This window comes from Oncorhynchus gorbuscha, linkage group LG20 (assembly GCF_021184085.1).
Source record: "Oncorhynchus gorbuscha isolate QuinsamMale2020 ecotype Even-year linkage group LG20, OgorEven_v1.0, whole genome shotgun sequence".
Classification (NCBI taxonomy): Eukaryota; Metazoa; Chordata; class Actinopteri; order Salmoniformes; family Salmonidae; genus Oncorhynchus; species Oncorhynchus gorbuscha.
The window spans coordinates 1746317-1762916 of NC_060192.1; the positions used below are offsets into that span (position 1 = coordinate 1746317).

Here is a 16600-nt window from a genome sequence, read left to right on the forward strand (position 1 = left end):
GCCTCAATAGATATGGACTATGGAAGACAAGAATAGGCCAAAACAATCAGCACAAATATGTTTAGCACCTAGAAGGAGCATAAAAGCGAAGGCTTTGAATGGCGATTTGAACTGATTTCTGATCTCTCGGATTTGGAGTAAATCTCCATTGAAGTACACCTAATCCTGTACATGGGCGCTGTGACTGAGGCAGGTTGCCTACACCTACTGGGCCAGTCTGTCCTTGCCGACCCTCACCCTCTCAGGCTCATGTAAGAGGCTCGGTGGTCACAACACACCATACTACAGCACAACACACCATACTACAGCACAACACGATGGCCAACCTGCCGACCGACCGACCGAAAGATGGTTAGATGGCTAACCTGCCGACCGACAGACAGACGGTTAACCTGCCGACCGACAGACAGACAGATGGTTAGATGGCCCACCGAAAGATGGTTAGATGGCTAACCTGCCTGGACAGACAGATGGCTAGATGGCTAACCTGGATGGTTAGATGGCTAACCTGCCGACCGACAGACAGACGGTTAACCTGCCGACCGACAGACAGACAGATGGCTAGATGGCTAACCTGCCGACCGACAGACAGACGGTTAACCTGCCGACCGACAGACAGGCTAGATGGCTAACCTGCCGACCGACAGACAGATGGCTAACCTGCCGACCGACAGATGGCTAGATGGCTAACCTGCCTACAGACAGACAGACAGACAGACAGATGGCTTACCTGCCGACCGACAGACAGAGACGGCTAACCTGCCGACAGACAGACAGACAGAGACGGCTAACCTAACCTGCCGACCACCGACAGATGGCTAGATGGCTAACCTGCCGACAGACCGACAGACAGAGACGGCTAACCTGCGATCGACCGACAGACAGACAGACAGACAGATGGCCTAACCTGCCACCGACAGACAGATGGCTAACCTGCCGACCGACTAACCTGCCGACAGACAGACAGACAGACAGACAGATGGCTTGACTTTGACAGACAGACAGGATGGCTAACCTGCCGCCGACCGACAGACAGACAGATGGCTAACCTGCCGACCGACAGACAGACAGACCTAACCTGCCGACCGACAGACAGCTAACCTGCTGCCGACAGACAGACTAACCTGCCGACCGACAGACGGCTAACCTGCCGACCAGACAGACAGACAGACGGCTAACCTGCCGACCGACAGACAGACAGACGGCTAACCTGCCGACCGACAGACAGACAGACGGCTAACCTGCCGACCGACAGACAGACGGCTAACCTGCCGACCGACAGACAGACAGACAGATGGCTAACCTGCCGACCGACAGACAGACAGATGGCTAACCTGCCGACCGACAGACAGACAGACGGCTAACCTGCCGACCGACAGACAGAGACGGCTAACCTGCCGACCGACAGACAGACAGATGGCTAACCTGCCGACCGACAGACAGACAGACGGCTAACCTGCTGACAGACAGACAGACGGCTAACCTGCCGACCGACAGACAGACGGCTAACCTGCCGACCGACAGACAGAACCTGCCGACCAGAACCTGCTACCGACAGACAGACAGACGGCTAACCTGCCGACCGACAGACAGACAGACGGCTAACCTGCCGACCGACAGACAGACAGACGGCTAACCTGCCGACCGACAGACAGACAGACGGCTAACCTGCCGACCGACAGACAGACGGCTAACCTGCCGACCGACAGACAGACGGCTAACCTGCCGACCGACAGACAGACAGATGGCTAACCTGCCGACCGACAGACAGACAGACGGCTAACCTGCCGACCGACAGACAGACAGACGGCTAACCTGCCGACCGACAGACAGACAACCTGACACAGACAGAGACGGCTAACCTGCCGACCGACAGACAGAGACGGCAACCTGCCGACCGACAGACAGACAGACGGCTAACCTGCCGACCGACAGACAGAGACGGCTAACCTGCCGACCGACAGACAGATGGCTAACCTGCCGACCGACAGACAGACAGACGCCTAACCTGCCGACCGACAGACAGACAGATGGCTAACCTGCCGACCGACAGACAGACAGACGGCTAACCTGCCGACCGACAGACAGACAGACGGCTAACCTGCCGACCGACAGACAGACAGACAGACGGCTAACCTGCCGACCGACAGACAGACAGAGGCTAACCTGCCGACCGACAGACAGACAGACGGCTAACCTGCCGACCGACAGACAGACAGACGGTTAACCTGCCGACCGACAGACAGACAGACGGCTAACCTGCCGACCGACAGACAGACAGACAGGCTAAACTGCCGACCGACAGACAGACAGACGGCTAACCTGCCGACAGACAGACAGATGGCTAACCTGCCGACCGACAGCTAACCTGCCGACCGACAGACAGACGGCTAACCTGCCGAGCGACAGACAGAGACGGCTAACCTGCCGACCGACAGACAGAGACGGCTAACCTGCCGACCGACAGACAGACAGACGGCTAACCTGCCGACCGACAGACAGAGACGGCTAACCTGCCGACCGACAGACAGACAGACGGCTAACCTGCCGACCGACAGACAGACAGACGCCTAACCTGCCGACCGACAGACAGAGACGGCTAACCTGCCGACCGACAGACAGACAGACGGCTAACCTGCCGACCGACAGACAGACAGATGGCTAACCTGCCGACCGACAGACAGACAGACGGCTAACCTGCCGACCGACAGACAGAGACGGCTAACCTGCCGACCGACAGACAGACAGATGGCTAACCTGCCGACCGACAGACAGACAGACGGCTAACCTGCTGACAGACAGACAGACGGCTAACCTGCCGACCGACAGACAGACGGCTAACCTGCCGACCGACAGACAGACGGCTAACCTGCCGACCGACAGACAGACAGACGGCTAACCTGCCGACCGACAGACAGACAGACGGCTAACCTGCCGACCGACAGACAGACAGACGGCTAACCTGCCGACAGACAGACAGACAGACAGACAGATGGCTTACCTGCCGACCGACAGACAGAGACGGCTAACCTGCCGATCGACAGACAGACAGACAGACAGATGGCTAACCTACCGACCGACAGACAGCTAACTTGCCGACCGACAGACAGACAGACGGCTAACCTGCCGACCGACAGACAGACAGACGGCTAACCTGCCGACCGACAGACAGCTAACCTGCCGACCGACAGACAGCTAACCTGCCGACCGACAGACGGCTAACCTGCCGACCGACAGACAGACAGACGGCTAACCTGCCGACCGACAGACAGACAGACGGCTAACCTGCCGACCGACAGACAGACGGCTAACCTGCCGACCGACAGACAGACAGACAGATGGCTAACCTGCCGACCGACAGACAGACAGATGGCTAACCTGCCGACCGACAGACAGACAGACGGCTAACCTGCCGACCGACAGACAGAGACGGCTAACCTGCCGACCGACAGACAGACAGATGGCTAACCTGCCGACCGACAGACAGACAGACGGCTAACCTGCTGACAGACAGACAGACGGCTAACCTGCCGACCGACAGACAGACGGCTAACCTGCCGACCGACAGACAGACGGCTAACCTGCCGACCGACAGACAGACAGACGGCTAACCTGCCGACCGACAGACAGACAGACGGCTAACCTGCCGACCGACAGACAGACAGACGGCTAACCTGCCGACCGACAGACAGACAGACGGCTAACCTGCCGACCGACAGACAGACGGCTAACCTGACCGACAGACAGACGGCTAACCTGCCGACCGACAGACAGACAGATGGCTAACCTGCCGACCGACAGACAGACAGACGGCTAACCTGCCGACCGACAGACAGACAGACGGCTAACCTGCCGACCGACAGACAGACGGCTAACCTGCCGAGCGACAGACAGAGACGGCTAACCTGCCGACCGACAGACAGAGACGGCTAACCTGCCGACCGACAGACAGACAGACGGCTAACCTGCCGACCGACAGACAGAGACGGCTAACCTGCCGACCGACAGACAGATGGCTAACCTGCCGACCGACAGACAGACAGACGCCTAACCTGCCGACCGACAGACAGACAGATGGCTAACCTGCCGACCGACAGACAGACAGACGGCTAACCTGCCGACCGACAGACAGACAGACGGCTAACCTGCCGACCGACAGACAGACAGACAGACGGCTAACCTGCCGACCGACAGACAGACAGACGGCTAACCTGCCGACCGACAGACAGACAGACGGCTAACCTGCCGACCGACAGACAGACAGACGGTTAACCTGCCGACCGACAGACAGACAGACGGCTAACCTGCCGACCGACAGACAGACAGACAGGCTAAACTGCCGACCGACAGACAGACAGACGGCTAACCTGCCGACAGACAGACAGATGGCTAACCTGCCGACCGACAGCTAACCTGCCGACCGACAGACAGACGGCTAACCTGCCGAGCGACAGACAGAGACGGCTAACCTGCCGACCGACAGACAGAGACGGCTAACCTGCCGACCGACAGACAGACAGACGGCTAACCTGCCGACCGACAGACAGAGACGGCTAACCTGCCGACCGACAGACAGACAGACGGCTAACCTGCCGACCGACAGACAGACAGACGCCTAACCTGCCGACCGACAGACAGAGACGGCTAACCTGCCGACCGACAGACAGACAGACGGCTAACCTGCCGACCGACAGACAGACAGACGGCTAACCTGCCGACCGACAGACAGACAGACGCCTAACCTGCCGACCGACAGACAGAGACGGCTAACCTGCCGACCGACAGACAGACAGACGGCTAACCTGCCGACCGACAGACAGACGCCTAACCTGCCGACCGACAGACAGACAGCTAACCTGCTGACCGACAGACAGACAGCTAACCTGCTGACCGACAGACAGACAGATGGCTAACCTGCCGACCGACAGACAGACAGACGGCTAACATGCCGTCCGACAGACAGATGGCTAACCTGCCGACCGACAGAGAGACAGACAGACAGAGACAGAGAAAGAGAGCGAGAGAGAGAGAGAGACAGACATGCAGTACACTGGGTGATTACAGGCGGTGGTCATGTGTCTGCCCAGCTAAAAATATGAGGGAGAAAGAACGTTTTTGTAATGTTACCCACAATGTTCCTCTAATACCAAGAGTGGACAGAGCTGTCATCAAGGCAAAAGGGTGGCTACCTTGAAGAATCTCAAATAGAACATGTATATACATTTGTTTAACACTTTTTTGGTTACTACATGATTCCATGTGTGTTATTTCATAGTTTTGATGTCTTCACTATTAAAAAACCCTGGATTGAGTAGGTGTGTCCAAACCTTTGACTGGTACTGTATATTGTTAAGAATGTGAGAGTAGGGGGACTCCCCTATCGAGTCTAGAACCCAGGCCACCAGCACCAATGATGTACGCCCTAACCACTAATAAGGAACATCTCTAGATGAGCTTATTGGACCAGTATAGTTAGGCCCTGTCCAGAATAAACCCACACCCCTCGTCCCTAGGCACTTGTATAGATCTGAAACAACTTGATAGGTGTAATAGGGTGTACGCACTTTGAGGTCAATCTCATCTCTGTTAATAAAAGTACACTCACTACATGTCCTTAACCTGGCCAACAGACAAAGAGCTATGAATGGATAAGTGGTTCACCAACAGTGATGTGCAACAAAATGGGGGAACATCAGGCAACGTCCTGACAACGTCCTGACAACGTCCTGACAACGACCTGACAACGTCCTGACAACGGACACACAGAAATGTTCCTGCTACGTTCACATAAAATGTGTCTAGAACATGAATATCTTATGTTCTGAGAACATGCCAGCCATGTTCTGTGTACGTTCTATTTGACATTAAGGGAATGGTCTCTTGGAAGCATTCCTTGCACATCACAGGAACATTCCCGCAAAAACGTTAATGATCTAATGAGACTTAAGGGAACATTATCTAAAGTTGTGGGAATGTTTATTGTTAGCTGGGTGTGGACAGCAGATGGGGGGGGGGGATTAGAGTAACACAGGATTAGACTATAGCACACAGAGAGAGGGAGAAATAAGGACAGATCGATGCAGAAGAGAGAGAGAGAGATCGAGGGAGAGAGAGATCGATAGGGAGAAGGAGGGAGAGAGGAAGAGAGAGATCGATAGGGAGAAGGAGGGAGAGGGATGATGGGAAGGGAGAAAGAGGGAGAGGGATGATGGAAGGGAGAGGAGGGAGAGGGATGATGGGAAGGGAGAAAGAGGGAGAGGGATGATGGGAAGGGAGAAGGAGGGAGAGGGATGATGGGAAGGGAGAAGGAGGGAGAGGGATGATGGGAAGGGAGAAGGAGGGAGAGGGATGATGGGAAGGGAGAGGAGGGAGAGGGATGATGGGAAGGGAGAAGGAGGGAGAGGGATGATGGGAAGGGAGAAGGAGGGAGAGGGATGATGGGAAGGGCAAAAGAGTAAAGGAAAGAGGGACATCGAATGAGACGAAGATTGAGAGCGAACGCAGTAAGCAAGGAGGGGGACTGAGAGAGAGCGAGGGAGGAGGCAGATTGAGAGCGAACGCAGTAAGCAAGGAGGGGGACTGAGAGAGCAAGGGAGGAGGCAGATTGAGAGAACGCAGTAAGCAAGGAGGGGGACAGAGAGAGCGAGGGAGGAGGCAGATTGAAGCAAGGAGGGGGACAGAGAGAGCGAGGGAGGAGGCAGATTGAGAGAACGCAGTAAGCAAGGAGGGGGACAGAGAGAGCGAGGGAGGAGGCAGATTGAGAGAACGCAGTAAGCAAGGAGGGGGACAGAGAGCGAGGGAGAAGGCAGATTGAGAGTGAACGTGGTGGAAGGAGGAGGAAAAACAGGAGGAGTGAGGGTTTCCTGTCTTTTTCTCTGCAGCCTGTGGTGCACACAGTCTGTGCCACTGTGTGGATCACTATGCCCACTCTTAAAGCACGGGGTTAGTTACTCATGGCTGCAACGCGAACAAAGTGACACACACACACATACACACTACAGGGCATCTGATTAAACAGCAGCATCTCTGCATCAGCTCATTAACCACTTAGTTTGACTCTGTTTGACCAAAGCCCATAACCCATGTCTGGATGCTCAGAGATCTGTCGCTTGACACAGGCTTGTGCCCCAAATGGCACCCTATTCCCTACATCAAATCAAAGTTTATATGACACGTGCGCCGAATACAACAGGTGTAGACCTTACAGTGAAATGCTTACTTACAGGCCCTTAACCAATTTTGTAGGTAAAAAATAGGTATTACATAGTGCACTACAGAGGGCTGTGGTCAAACGTAGTGCACTACGTAGGGAAAAGAGTGCAATTTGGGATGCGGACACAACCAGGGCAGGGACGAGTATTGATCAACTGTAAATTTCGGTGTTCCTCAAGGTTCCGTTTTAGGACCACTATTGTTTTCACTATATATTTTACCTCTTGGGGTTGTCATTCGAAAACATAATGTTAACTTTCACTGCTATTAGGATGACACACAGCTGTACATTTCATCAGACATAAGGAAGTGGATGGCTAAAAACTTTCTACTTTTAAACTCGGACAAAACAGAGATGCTTGTTCTAGGTCCCAAGAAACAAAGAGATCTTCTGTTGAATCTGACAATTAATCTTAATGGTTGTACAGTCATCTCAAATAAAACTGTGAAGGACCTCGGCGTTACTCTGGACCCGATCTCTCTTTTGAAGAACATATCAAGACCATTTCAAGGACAGCTTTTCTCCATCTACGTAACATTGCAAAAATCAAAAACTTTGTCCAGAAATGATGCAGAAAATTAATCCATGCTTTTGTCACTTCTAGGTTAGACTACTGCAATGCTCTACTTTCCAGCTACCCGGATAAAGCACTAAATAAACTTCAGTTAGTGCTAAATACGGTTGCTAGAAAATTTTATCATATTACTCCAGTGCTAGCCTCCCTACACTGGCTTCCTGTCAAGGCAAGGGCTGATTTCAAGGTTTTGCTGCTAACCTACAAAGCACTACATGGGCTTGCTCTTACCCATCTCTCTGATTTAGTCCTGCTGTACATACCTACACGTACGCTACGGTCACAAGACACAGGCCTCCTAATTGTCCCTAGAATTTCTAAGCAAACACCTGGAGGCAGGGCTTTCTATAGAGCTCCATTTTTATGGAATGGTCTGCCTATACATGTCAGAGACGCAAACTCGGTCTCAACCTTTAAGTCTTTACTGAAGACTCATCTCTTCAGTGGGTCATATGATTGAGTGTAGTCTGGCCCAGGAGTGGGAAGGTGAACGGAAAGGCTCTAGAGCAACGAACCGCACTTGCTGTCTCTGCCTGGCCGGTTCCCCTCTTTCCACTGGGATTCTCTGCCTCTAACCCTATTACAGGGGCTGAGTCACTGGCTTACTGGGGCTCTTTCATACCGTCCCTAGTAGTGGTGCGTCACTTGAGTAGGTTGAGTCACTGATGTGATCTTCCTGTCTGGGTTGGCGCCCCCCCTTGGGTTGTGCCGTGTGGGCTATACTCGGCCTTATCTCAGGATGGTAAGTTGGTGGTTGAAGATATCCCTCTAGTGGTGTGGGGGCTGTGCTTTGGCAAAGTGGGTGGGGTTATATCCTTCCCGTTTGGCCCTGTCCGGGGGTATCATCGGATGGGGCCACAGTGTCTCCTGACCCCTCCTGTCTCAGCCTCCAGTATTTATGCTGCAGTAGTTTGCGCCGGGGGCTAGGGTCAGTTTGTTATATCTGGAGTACTTCTCCTGTCCTATTCGGTGTCCTGTGTGAATTTAAGTGTGCTTTCTCTAATTCTCTCTTTCTCTCTCTCTCTCTCGGAGGACCTGAGCCCTAGGACCATGCAGGACTACCTGACATGATGACTCCTTGCTGTCCCCAGTCCACCTGGCCGTGCTGCTGCTCCAGTTTCAACTGTTCTGCCTTATTATTATTTGACCATGCTGGTCATTTATGAACATTTGAACATCTTGGCCATGTTCTGTTATAATCTCCACCCGGCACAGCCAGAAGAGGACTGGCCACCCCACATAGCCTGGTTCCTCTCTAGGTTTATTCCTAGGTTTTGGCCTTTCTAGGGAGTTTTTCCTAGCCACCGTGCTTCTACACCTGCATTGCTTGCTGTCTGGGGTTTTAGGCTGGGTTTCTGTACAGCACTTTGAGATATCAGCTGATGTACGAAGGGCTATATAAATAAATTAGATGTTCACTGCACATAGATAAATACGCTGTGCAGAACTCTCCTTTAGAAACTTCAATCGCTATCTACTGAAGCAGCTTCATCAAATACATTCAATAACCGCTGTCATAAATGAACCACATCCTCATGATTATAATGGAGATTGCGGGGCCGTCTGTGTGTACCGTGTCAGACCTACATACCATGGTGACGGCGGCTCGTCCTTGCCACGCACAATCCTTCCTCGTTCTCGTCCAATGGATTGAGACACGGGCCGCAGTAGGATGTGCCCGGTTTGCAGAAGTGCCGCCCCTCGCGGGCACAGTCTATGTGGTCCGGGCACTTACCCGTAGCTAAATAGAAAGAGAGAGAGAGAAGGCATAAAAAGAGTTTAGACGCCACACGTCTATTGCTCACCTCCTCTGACAGCATCCTGGTTTTCATGATTCGTACGGAGGCATCATCCCCCCAGGTGCCATGACAAAAGAAGCTGCTCGGAGATGACAAGACGACACGTAGTCATGACAACCTACTGAATTAAAGACACACCAGTCAGTGGCAGACTTCATTTTACTATGTACACGGAACAAAAGAAATACAGAACAACATGTCAGGTGTTCCTCCCCTGTTTCCTGAGCAGAAACAAAAGATCCCAAAAAAACCTTCTCTCAAGTTTCGTGCACAAATTTGTTTACATACCTGTTCGTGAGCATTTCTCCTTTGTCTGGATAATCCATCCTCCGGACAGGTGTGGCATAACAAGAAGCCGATTAAACAGCATGATCATTACACAGGTGCACCTTGTGCTGGGAACATTGAAAGGCCACCCTAAAGGTTTTGTCACACAACACAATCCCACAGCTGTCTCAAGTTTTGAGCGATTGGCATGCTGACTGCAGGAATGTCCACCAGAGCTGTTGCCAGATAATTGAATGTTCATTTCTTTACCATAAGCCACCTCCAACGTCCTTTTAGAGAATTTGGCAGTACGTCCAACCAGCCTGAGAACCCAGACCACGTGTATGGCGGCGAGCGGTTTGATGATGTCACCGTCACAGGAGGCTGCTGAGGGGAGGGCGGCTTATAATAATGGCCGGAGCGGAGCAAATGGAATGGCATCAAACACATAGAAACCATGTTTCCTGAAGCTGAAAATGCCTCAGTTCTTACATGGCCTGCGCACTCACCAGACATGTCACACATTGAGCATGTTTGGGATGCTCTGGATCGACGTGTAAAACATGTAACAAAGAGTGTTTCAGTTCCCGCCAATATCCAGCAGCTTCGCACAGCCATTGAAGAGGAGTGGGACAACATTCCACATTCAACAGCCTGATCAACTACGGGAATGAGATGTGCCGCGCTGCATGAGGCAAAATGGTGGTCACACCAGATACTGACTGGTTTTCTGATCCACACACCTGCTTTAAAAAAAAGGTATCTGTGACCAACAGATGCATATCTGTATTCCCAGTCATGTGAAATCCATAGATTAGGGCCTGATTAATTAATTAATTTCCTTATATAAACTGTAACTTGTTGCATTTATATTTTTTGTTTAGTATACAATTTACAGGGATTTCTAATAGCAAAACACTACTTACTGAGCGTGCTGTTGTTTCCATTGCCTCTGCACATAGAAAAAGCAGTCCTTCAAAACCAGAAGTGTCATCTATGAAAATCAACGGAGGAATACACAACTTCAGAGATTGTGAAGTACTGCTGACGTGAGAATTATACAGTATGACAGGTTCAATGACAGCCTGAGTGAGTCTCCAATCTGTGACACACACACACACACACACACACACACACACACACACACACACACACACACACACACACACACACACACACACACACACACACACACACACACACACACACACACACACACACACACACACACACACACACACACACACAGTGGGTCACCAGGTGTTTTCTTGTTGCAGAGGCACACTAGGCTCTTTCCCGGAGGGATAATGACAATAATAATGATTAACCACACGCCTATCAGGGTTAAAGAGGCAGAGTTGTACAGAGTGGGACAGTAACCATGGGCAGGTCGGAGGGCATAGTACAGGAGGAGGATATTCATAGAAACTCATGCCCCCTAGGCTGCTGCAGAGCTACAGCATGTCGCCATAACGACCTCCATGGCAACCAGAAGCTGGTTGCAAAACTACATGGTGGATGGATTATCTTGGTAATGGAGAAATGCTCACAAACAGGGATGTAAATAGAAATGTGCACAACATTTAGGAGAAATAAGCTTTTTGTGCGTATGGAACATTTCTGGGATCATGTTCCGTATAAGACAGACATAGTTACAGGCACTTAACGCGTGACAAGGGAGACAAGGCTAAAAATGACAAGGAAGTGAATTCAGACAAGTGAAAGAACTTGTTCCTGCATAGTGGTGGAGCTGGGTTAGACTGCAAACAGGTGTGACCAGAGACTGTTCCTCTCTCTATCGCTCTGCTACGCACTGGTAACTTTCCTACTGTACATGCATTTCCTCTCTCTCCCTCTAGGGGATGTGTGTCTGAGTGTCGTCTGAAAGGTTGGATGTGTGATCATGCTTGTGTGTGCCTGTTGGCGTGTGTGCACCTGCCTGTGTCACAAGACCCATTCAAAACATAGGGCGAGGTACTCAAGACAAGCAAAGCTGATCAATTATGGTATCACACATTTCCAAAGGACCACACACACAGATTGTCGATTGTCAATCACACACATTTCCAAAGGACCACACACACAGATTGTCTATTGTCAATCACACACATTTCCAAAGGACCACACACACAGATTGTCTATTGTCAATCACACACATTTCCAAAGGACCACACACACAGATTGTCGATTTTCAATCACACACATTTCCAAAGGACCACACACACAGATTGTCTATTGTCAATCACACACATCTCCTCACCCTCTTATAGGCATCTTGTCTCAAAAGTCAAAATGTCTCTGAAATGTATTCTTTATTGTTTTCATAATGAAATGTTGTCTCCCCTGTTCTCACTGATCCTGCCAAATGACTCAGTATCACAACAGCCTTTGGATGCACACGTGCCTCCTCCATCCCTCCATCCTGGATTAAATTCATATCCTCCTCCTCCCTCCCTCTCTAATCTGTGGTATTTTTGCATGCAACTCTCCCTAATGTTCCTCTCCTCTGATCCTTCCACATCCCATCTACCAAACTCCCTACTGTAGACGATCATGTCTAGGTGGTGTGTATGTGAGATGTCTCTGTATGATAGAATTTGAGTGTGTGCAATTGCCCTCGAGGGACAGAGAGAGAGAGAGAGAGAGAGAAAGATAAATATAATTTCTATATCTGCTCATGTGATCATATTAGTCTGAGTTTGTATGTGAGGTTGTGTGTTAGTGTGTGCGTGTGAGAGAGTCTGAGTTTGTATGTGATGTTGCGTGTTAGTGTGTGCGTGTGAGAGTCTGAGTATGTGTTTATGTCAATCTGATTATTAAGAGTATGTGTGTATGAAATAATTGGCCTTCTTCTCTCAAGGAGTGCCCCAACGCGCCACCCATCTCCAGCCTGCCTGCCAGCCAGCCAGCCCTTCTCAGTGTCCTGTCCTGAAGGTGACCGTGCTTATGTTATCCAGGACAAGATGGCCTCAAGCACTGCTCACTGCTGCCACATGTGATGTGGCTTCTGGCTACAGCTCCCCCAGTTGTCCTGTCCAATGGAGTCAGCCTGATGTGGCTTCTGGCTACAGCTCCCCCAGTTGTCCAATGGAGTCAGCCAGTCTGTCACATTGTGATGTGGCTTCTGGCTACAACTCCCCCAGTTGTCCTGCCCAATGGAGTCAGCCAGTCTGTCACATTGTGATGTGGCTTCTGGCTACAGCTCCCCCAGTTGTCCTGCCCAATGGAGTCAGCCAGTCTGTCACATTGTGATGTGGCTTCTGGCTACAGCTCCCCCAGTTGTCCTGCCCAATGGAGTCAGCCAGTCTGTCACATTGTGATGTGGCTTCTGGCTACAGCTCCCCCAGTTGTCCTGCCCAATGGAGTCACATTGACGCCACCTAAATGTTGATCCTCATAAGTCAATACACTTCAGGAAGCCACATATCCTGCCCTTTGAAGTCTCTAATCCCTCCTTCCCTCCATTTAATTATGTTTGTCCACCTCTCTCCACCCATGGGTCCTTTCATCAAATTGTGCCAGATAATTAGTATTCTCAGGCTATTTGATCGAACAAATCTCTAGATCAAGGAAGAGCAAAGAGCCAAGACGACCCAGATAAGGGTGTCACACAATAGGACCCCAGATCACGGAACAACAATGCAGTGCGTCTTCAGACAAGAAACGATTTCCTTAATCAAATGACACACCCATTTCCCTCTACCGCTCCGTATCGCATCTTTCTGTCTGGCTTGGTTTAGGTCATTATGGTTAGAAAATCATAGTTTCACTTAGAATAGATATGGTACCAAATACAGTTGAAGTCGGAAGTTTTACATACCCTTAGGTTGGAGTCATTAAAACTAGTTTTTCAACCACTCCACAAATTTCTTGTTAATTGACAAACTATAGTTTTGGCAAGTCGGTTAGGACATCTGCTTTGTGCATGTCACATTTTTCCAACAATTGTTTACAGACAGATTAATTCACTGTAAATATACAGTGAGTTTCAAAAGTATTGGGACACTGCCATTCTTTGGTTTGTTCTGTCTCTGAAGAACTTTGGATTGGAAATGATACAATGACTATGGCATTAAAGCGCAGACTAACAGCTTCAATTTGAGGGCATTTGTGCGTCTGTAACTTTCTCACTCATCGTTATTCACGATTCATTCAGGAATTGATCCACAATCATGGTAGCATCCATAATGTAGAAGTGTTTAAAAACACATTATTATGTACAACATAAGTGAATATGGGACCAAATACTTTACTTTTCACTACTTTAATACACATGTAAATTAATTTGTCCTAATGCATTTGGTCCCCTAAAATAAGGTTGACTATGTATATAAAGTGCTGTAATTTCTAAACGGTTCAGCCGATATGGATGAAAATACCCTGAAATTAAAGCTGGCAGTCCTGCACTTTAACCTCATAGTCGTTGTATTATTTCAAATCCAACGTGATGGATTACAGAACCAAAACAACGACAACAATAATTATTCAATGTCCCAATACTTTGGAGCTCACTATATCTAAATGCATGGTTGGAATCATAATATCTGTTCTATCTCTGTACATTATGAGGTATAACATAATATCTGTTCTATCTCTGTACGTTATGAGGTATAACATAATATCTGTTCTATCTCTGTACATTATGAGGTATAGCATAATATCTGTTCTATCTCTGTACGTTATGAGGTATAACATATCTGTTCTATCTCTGTACGTTATGAGGTATAACATATATGTTCTATCTCTGTACGTTATGAGGTATAACATAATATCTGTTCTATCTCTGTACGTTATGAGGTATAACATATCTGTTCTATCTCTGTACATTATGAGATATAACATAATATCTGTTCTATCTCTGTACATTATGAGGTATAACATAATACCTGTTCTATCTCTGTACATTATGAGGTATAACATAATACCTGTTCTATCTCTGTACGTTATGAGGTATAAAATAATATCTGTTCTATCTCTGTACATTATGAGGTATAACATAGTTCACATGCAGCAGTGCAGGCTGTTTTCCCATAATGTGAGAAGTTAATGTTGCACAGACAATTGCAGCCCCAGGGACTGTGACCTTTACACTTAACACATATACAGTATATCACAAAAGTGAGTGCACCCCTCACATTTTTGTAAATATTTGAGTATATCTTTTCATGTGACAACACTGAAGAAATGACACTTTGCTACAATGTAAAGTAGTGAGTGTACAGCTTGTATAACAGTGTAAATTTGCTGTCCCCTCAAAACAACTCAACACACAGCCATTAATGTTTAAACCGCTGGCAACAAAAGTGAGTACACCCCTAAGTGAAAATGTCCAAATTGGGCCCAAAGTGTCAATATTTTGTGTGGCCACCACCATTTTCCAGCACTGCCTTAACCCTCTTGGGCATGGAGTTCACCAGAGCTTCACAGGTTGCCACTGGAGTCCTCTTCCACTCCTCCATGACGACATCACGGAGCTGGTGGATGTTAGAGACCTTGCACTCCTCCACCTTCCATTTGAGGATGCCCCACAGATGCTCAATAGGGTTTAGGTCTGGAGACGTGCTTGGCCAGTCCATCACCTTTATCCTCAGCTTCTTTAGCAAGGCAGTGGTCGTCTTGGAGGTGTGTTTGGGGTCGTTATCATGTTGCCCTGCGGCCCAGTCTCCGAAGGGAGGGGGATCATGCTCTGCTTCAGTATGTCACAGTACATGTTGGCAGTACATGGTTCCCTCAATGAACTGTAGCTCCCCAGTGCTGGCAGCACTCATGCAGCCCCAGACAATGACACTCCCACCACCACTTGTCTTTGTACTCCTCACCTGGTTGCCGCCACACACGCTTGACACCATGTGAACCAAAGTTTATCTTGGTCTCATCAGACCACAGGACATGGTTCCAGTAATCCATGTCCTTAGTCTGCTTGTCTTCAGCAAACTGTTTGCGGGCTTCCTTGTGCATCATCTTTAGAAGAGGCTTCCTTCAGGGACGACAGCCATGCAGACCAATTTGATGCAGTGTACGGCGTATGGTCTGAGCACGGACAGGCTGACCTCCCACCCCTTCAACCTCTGCAGCAATGCTGGCAGCACTCATACGTCTATTTCCCAAAGACAACCTCTGGATATGACGCTGAGCACGTGCACTCAACTTCTTTGGTCGACCATGGCGAGGCCTGTTCTGAGTGGAACCTGTCCAGTTAAACCGCTGTATGGTCTTGGCCACCGTGCTGCAGCTCAGTTTCAGGGTCTTGGCAATCTTCTTATAGCCCAGGCCATCTTTATGTAGAGCAACAATCATTTTTTTCAGATCCTCAGTTCTTTGCCATGAGGTGCCATGTTGAACTTCCAGTGACCAGTCAGTATGAGGGAGTGTGAGAGCGATGACACCAAATTTAACACACCTGCTCCCCATTCACACCTGAGACTTTGTAACACTAACGAGTCACATGACACCGGGGAGGGAAAATAGCTAATTGGGCCCAATTTGGACATTTTCACTTAGGGGTGTACTCACTTTTGTTGCCAGCGGTTTAGACATTAATTGCTGTGTGTTGAGTTGTTTTGAGGGGACAGCAAATTTGCACTGTTATACTACTTTACATTGTAGCAAAGTGTCATTTCTTCAGTGTTGTCACATGAAAAGATAAACTCAAATATTTACAAAAATGTGAGGGGTGCACTCACTTTTGTGATATACTGTGTACACACACATCCAAGTGCATATTTCCCAGCTGTGAATTATTCACTG

General features: G+C 49.4%; 1 protein-coding gene across 2 annotated transcripts in view; it reads right to left on the reverse strand.

Annotated features, from left to right (window-relative positions):
• LOC124007165 (neural proliferation differentiation and control protein 1-like) overlaps positions 1 to 16600 on the reverse strand; it is a 52846-nt gene that overhangs the window by 15301 nt on the left and 20945 nt on the right. Inside the window, exons 1-2 of one of the 2 annotated variants that reach the window (XM_046317521.1) lie at positions 10780 to 10954; positions 9379 to 9528 (exon numbers count right to left, since the gene is read on the reverse strand). In XM_046317521.1, coding sequence (XP_046173477.1) covers positions 9379 to 9528; positions 10780 to 10813 — 184 coding nt within the window. In that variant the 5' untranslated portion in view covers positions 10814 to 10954. Of the gene's footprint in view, positions 1 to 9378; positions 9529 to 10779; positions 10955 to 16600 lie in introns of those variants that run through there. The other variant, XM_046317520.1, reaches the window with a different exon arrangement.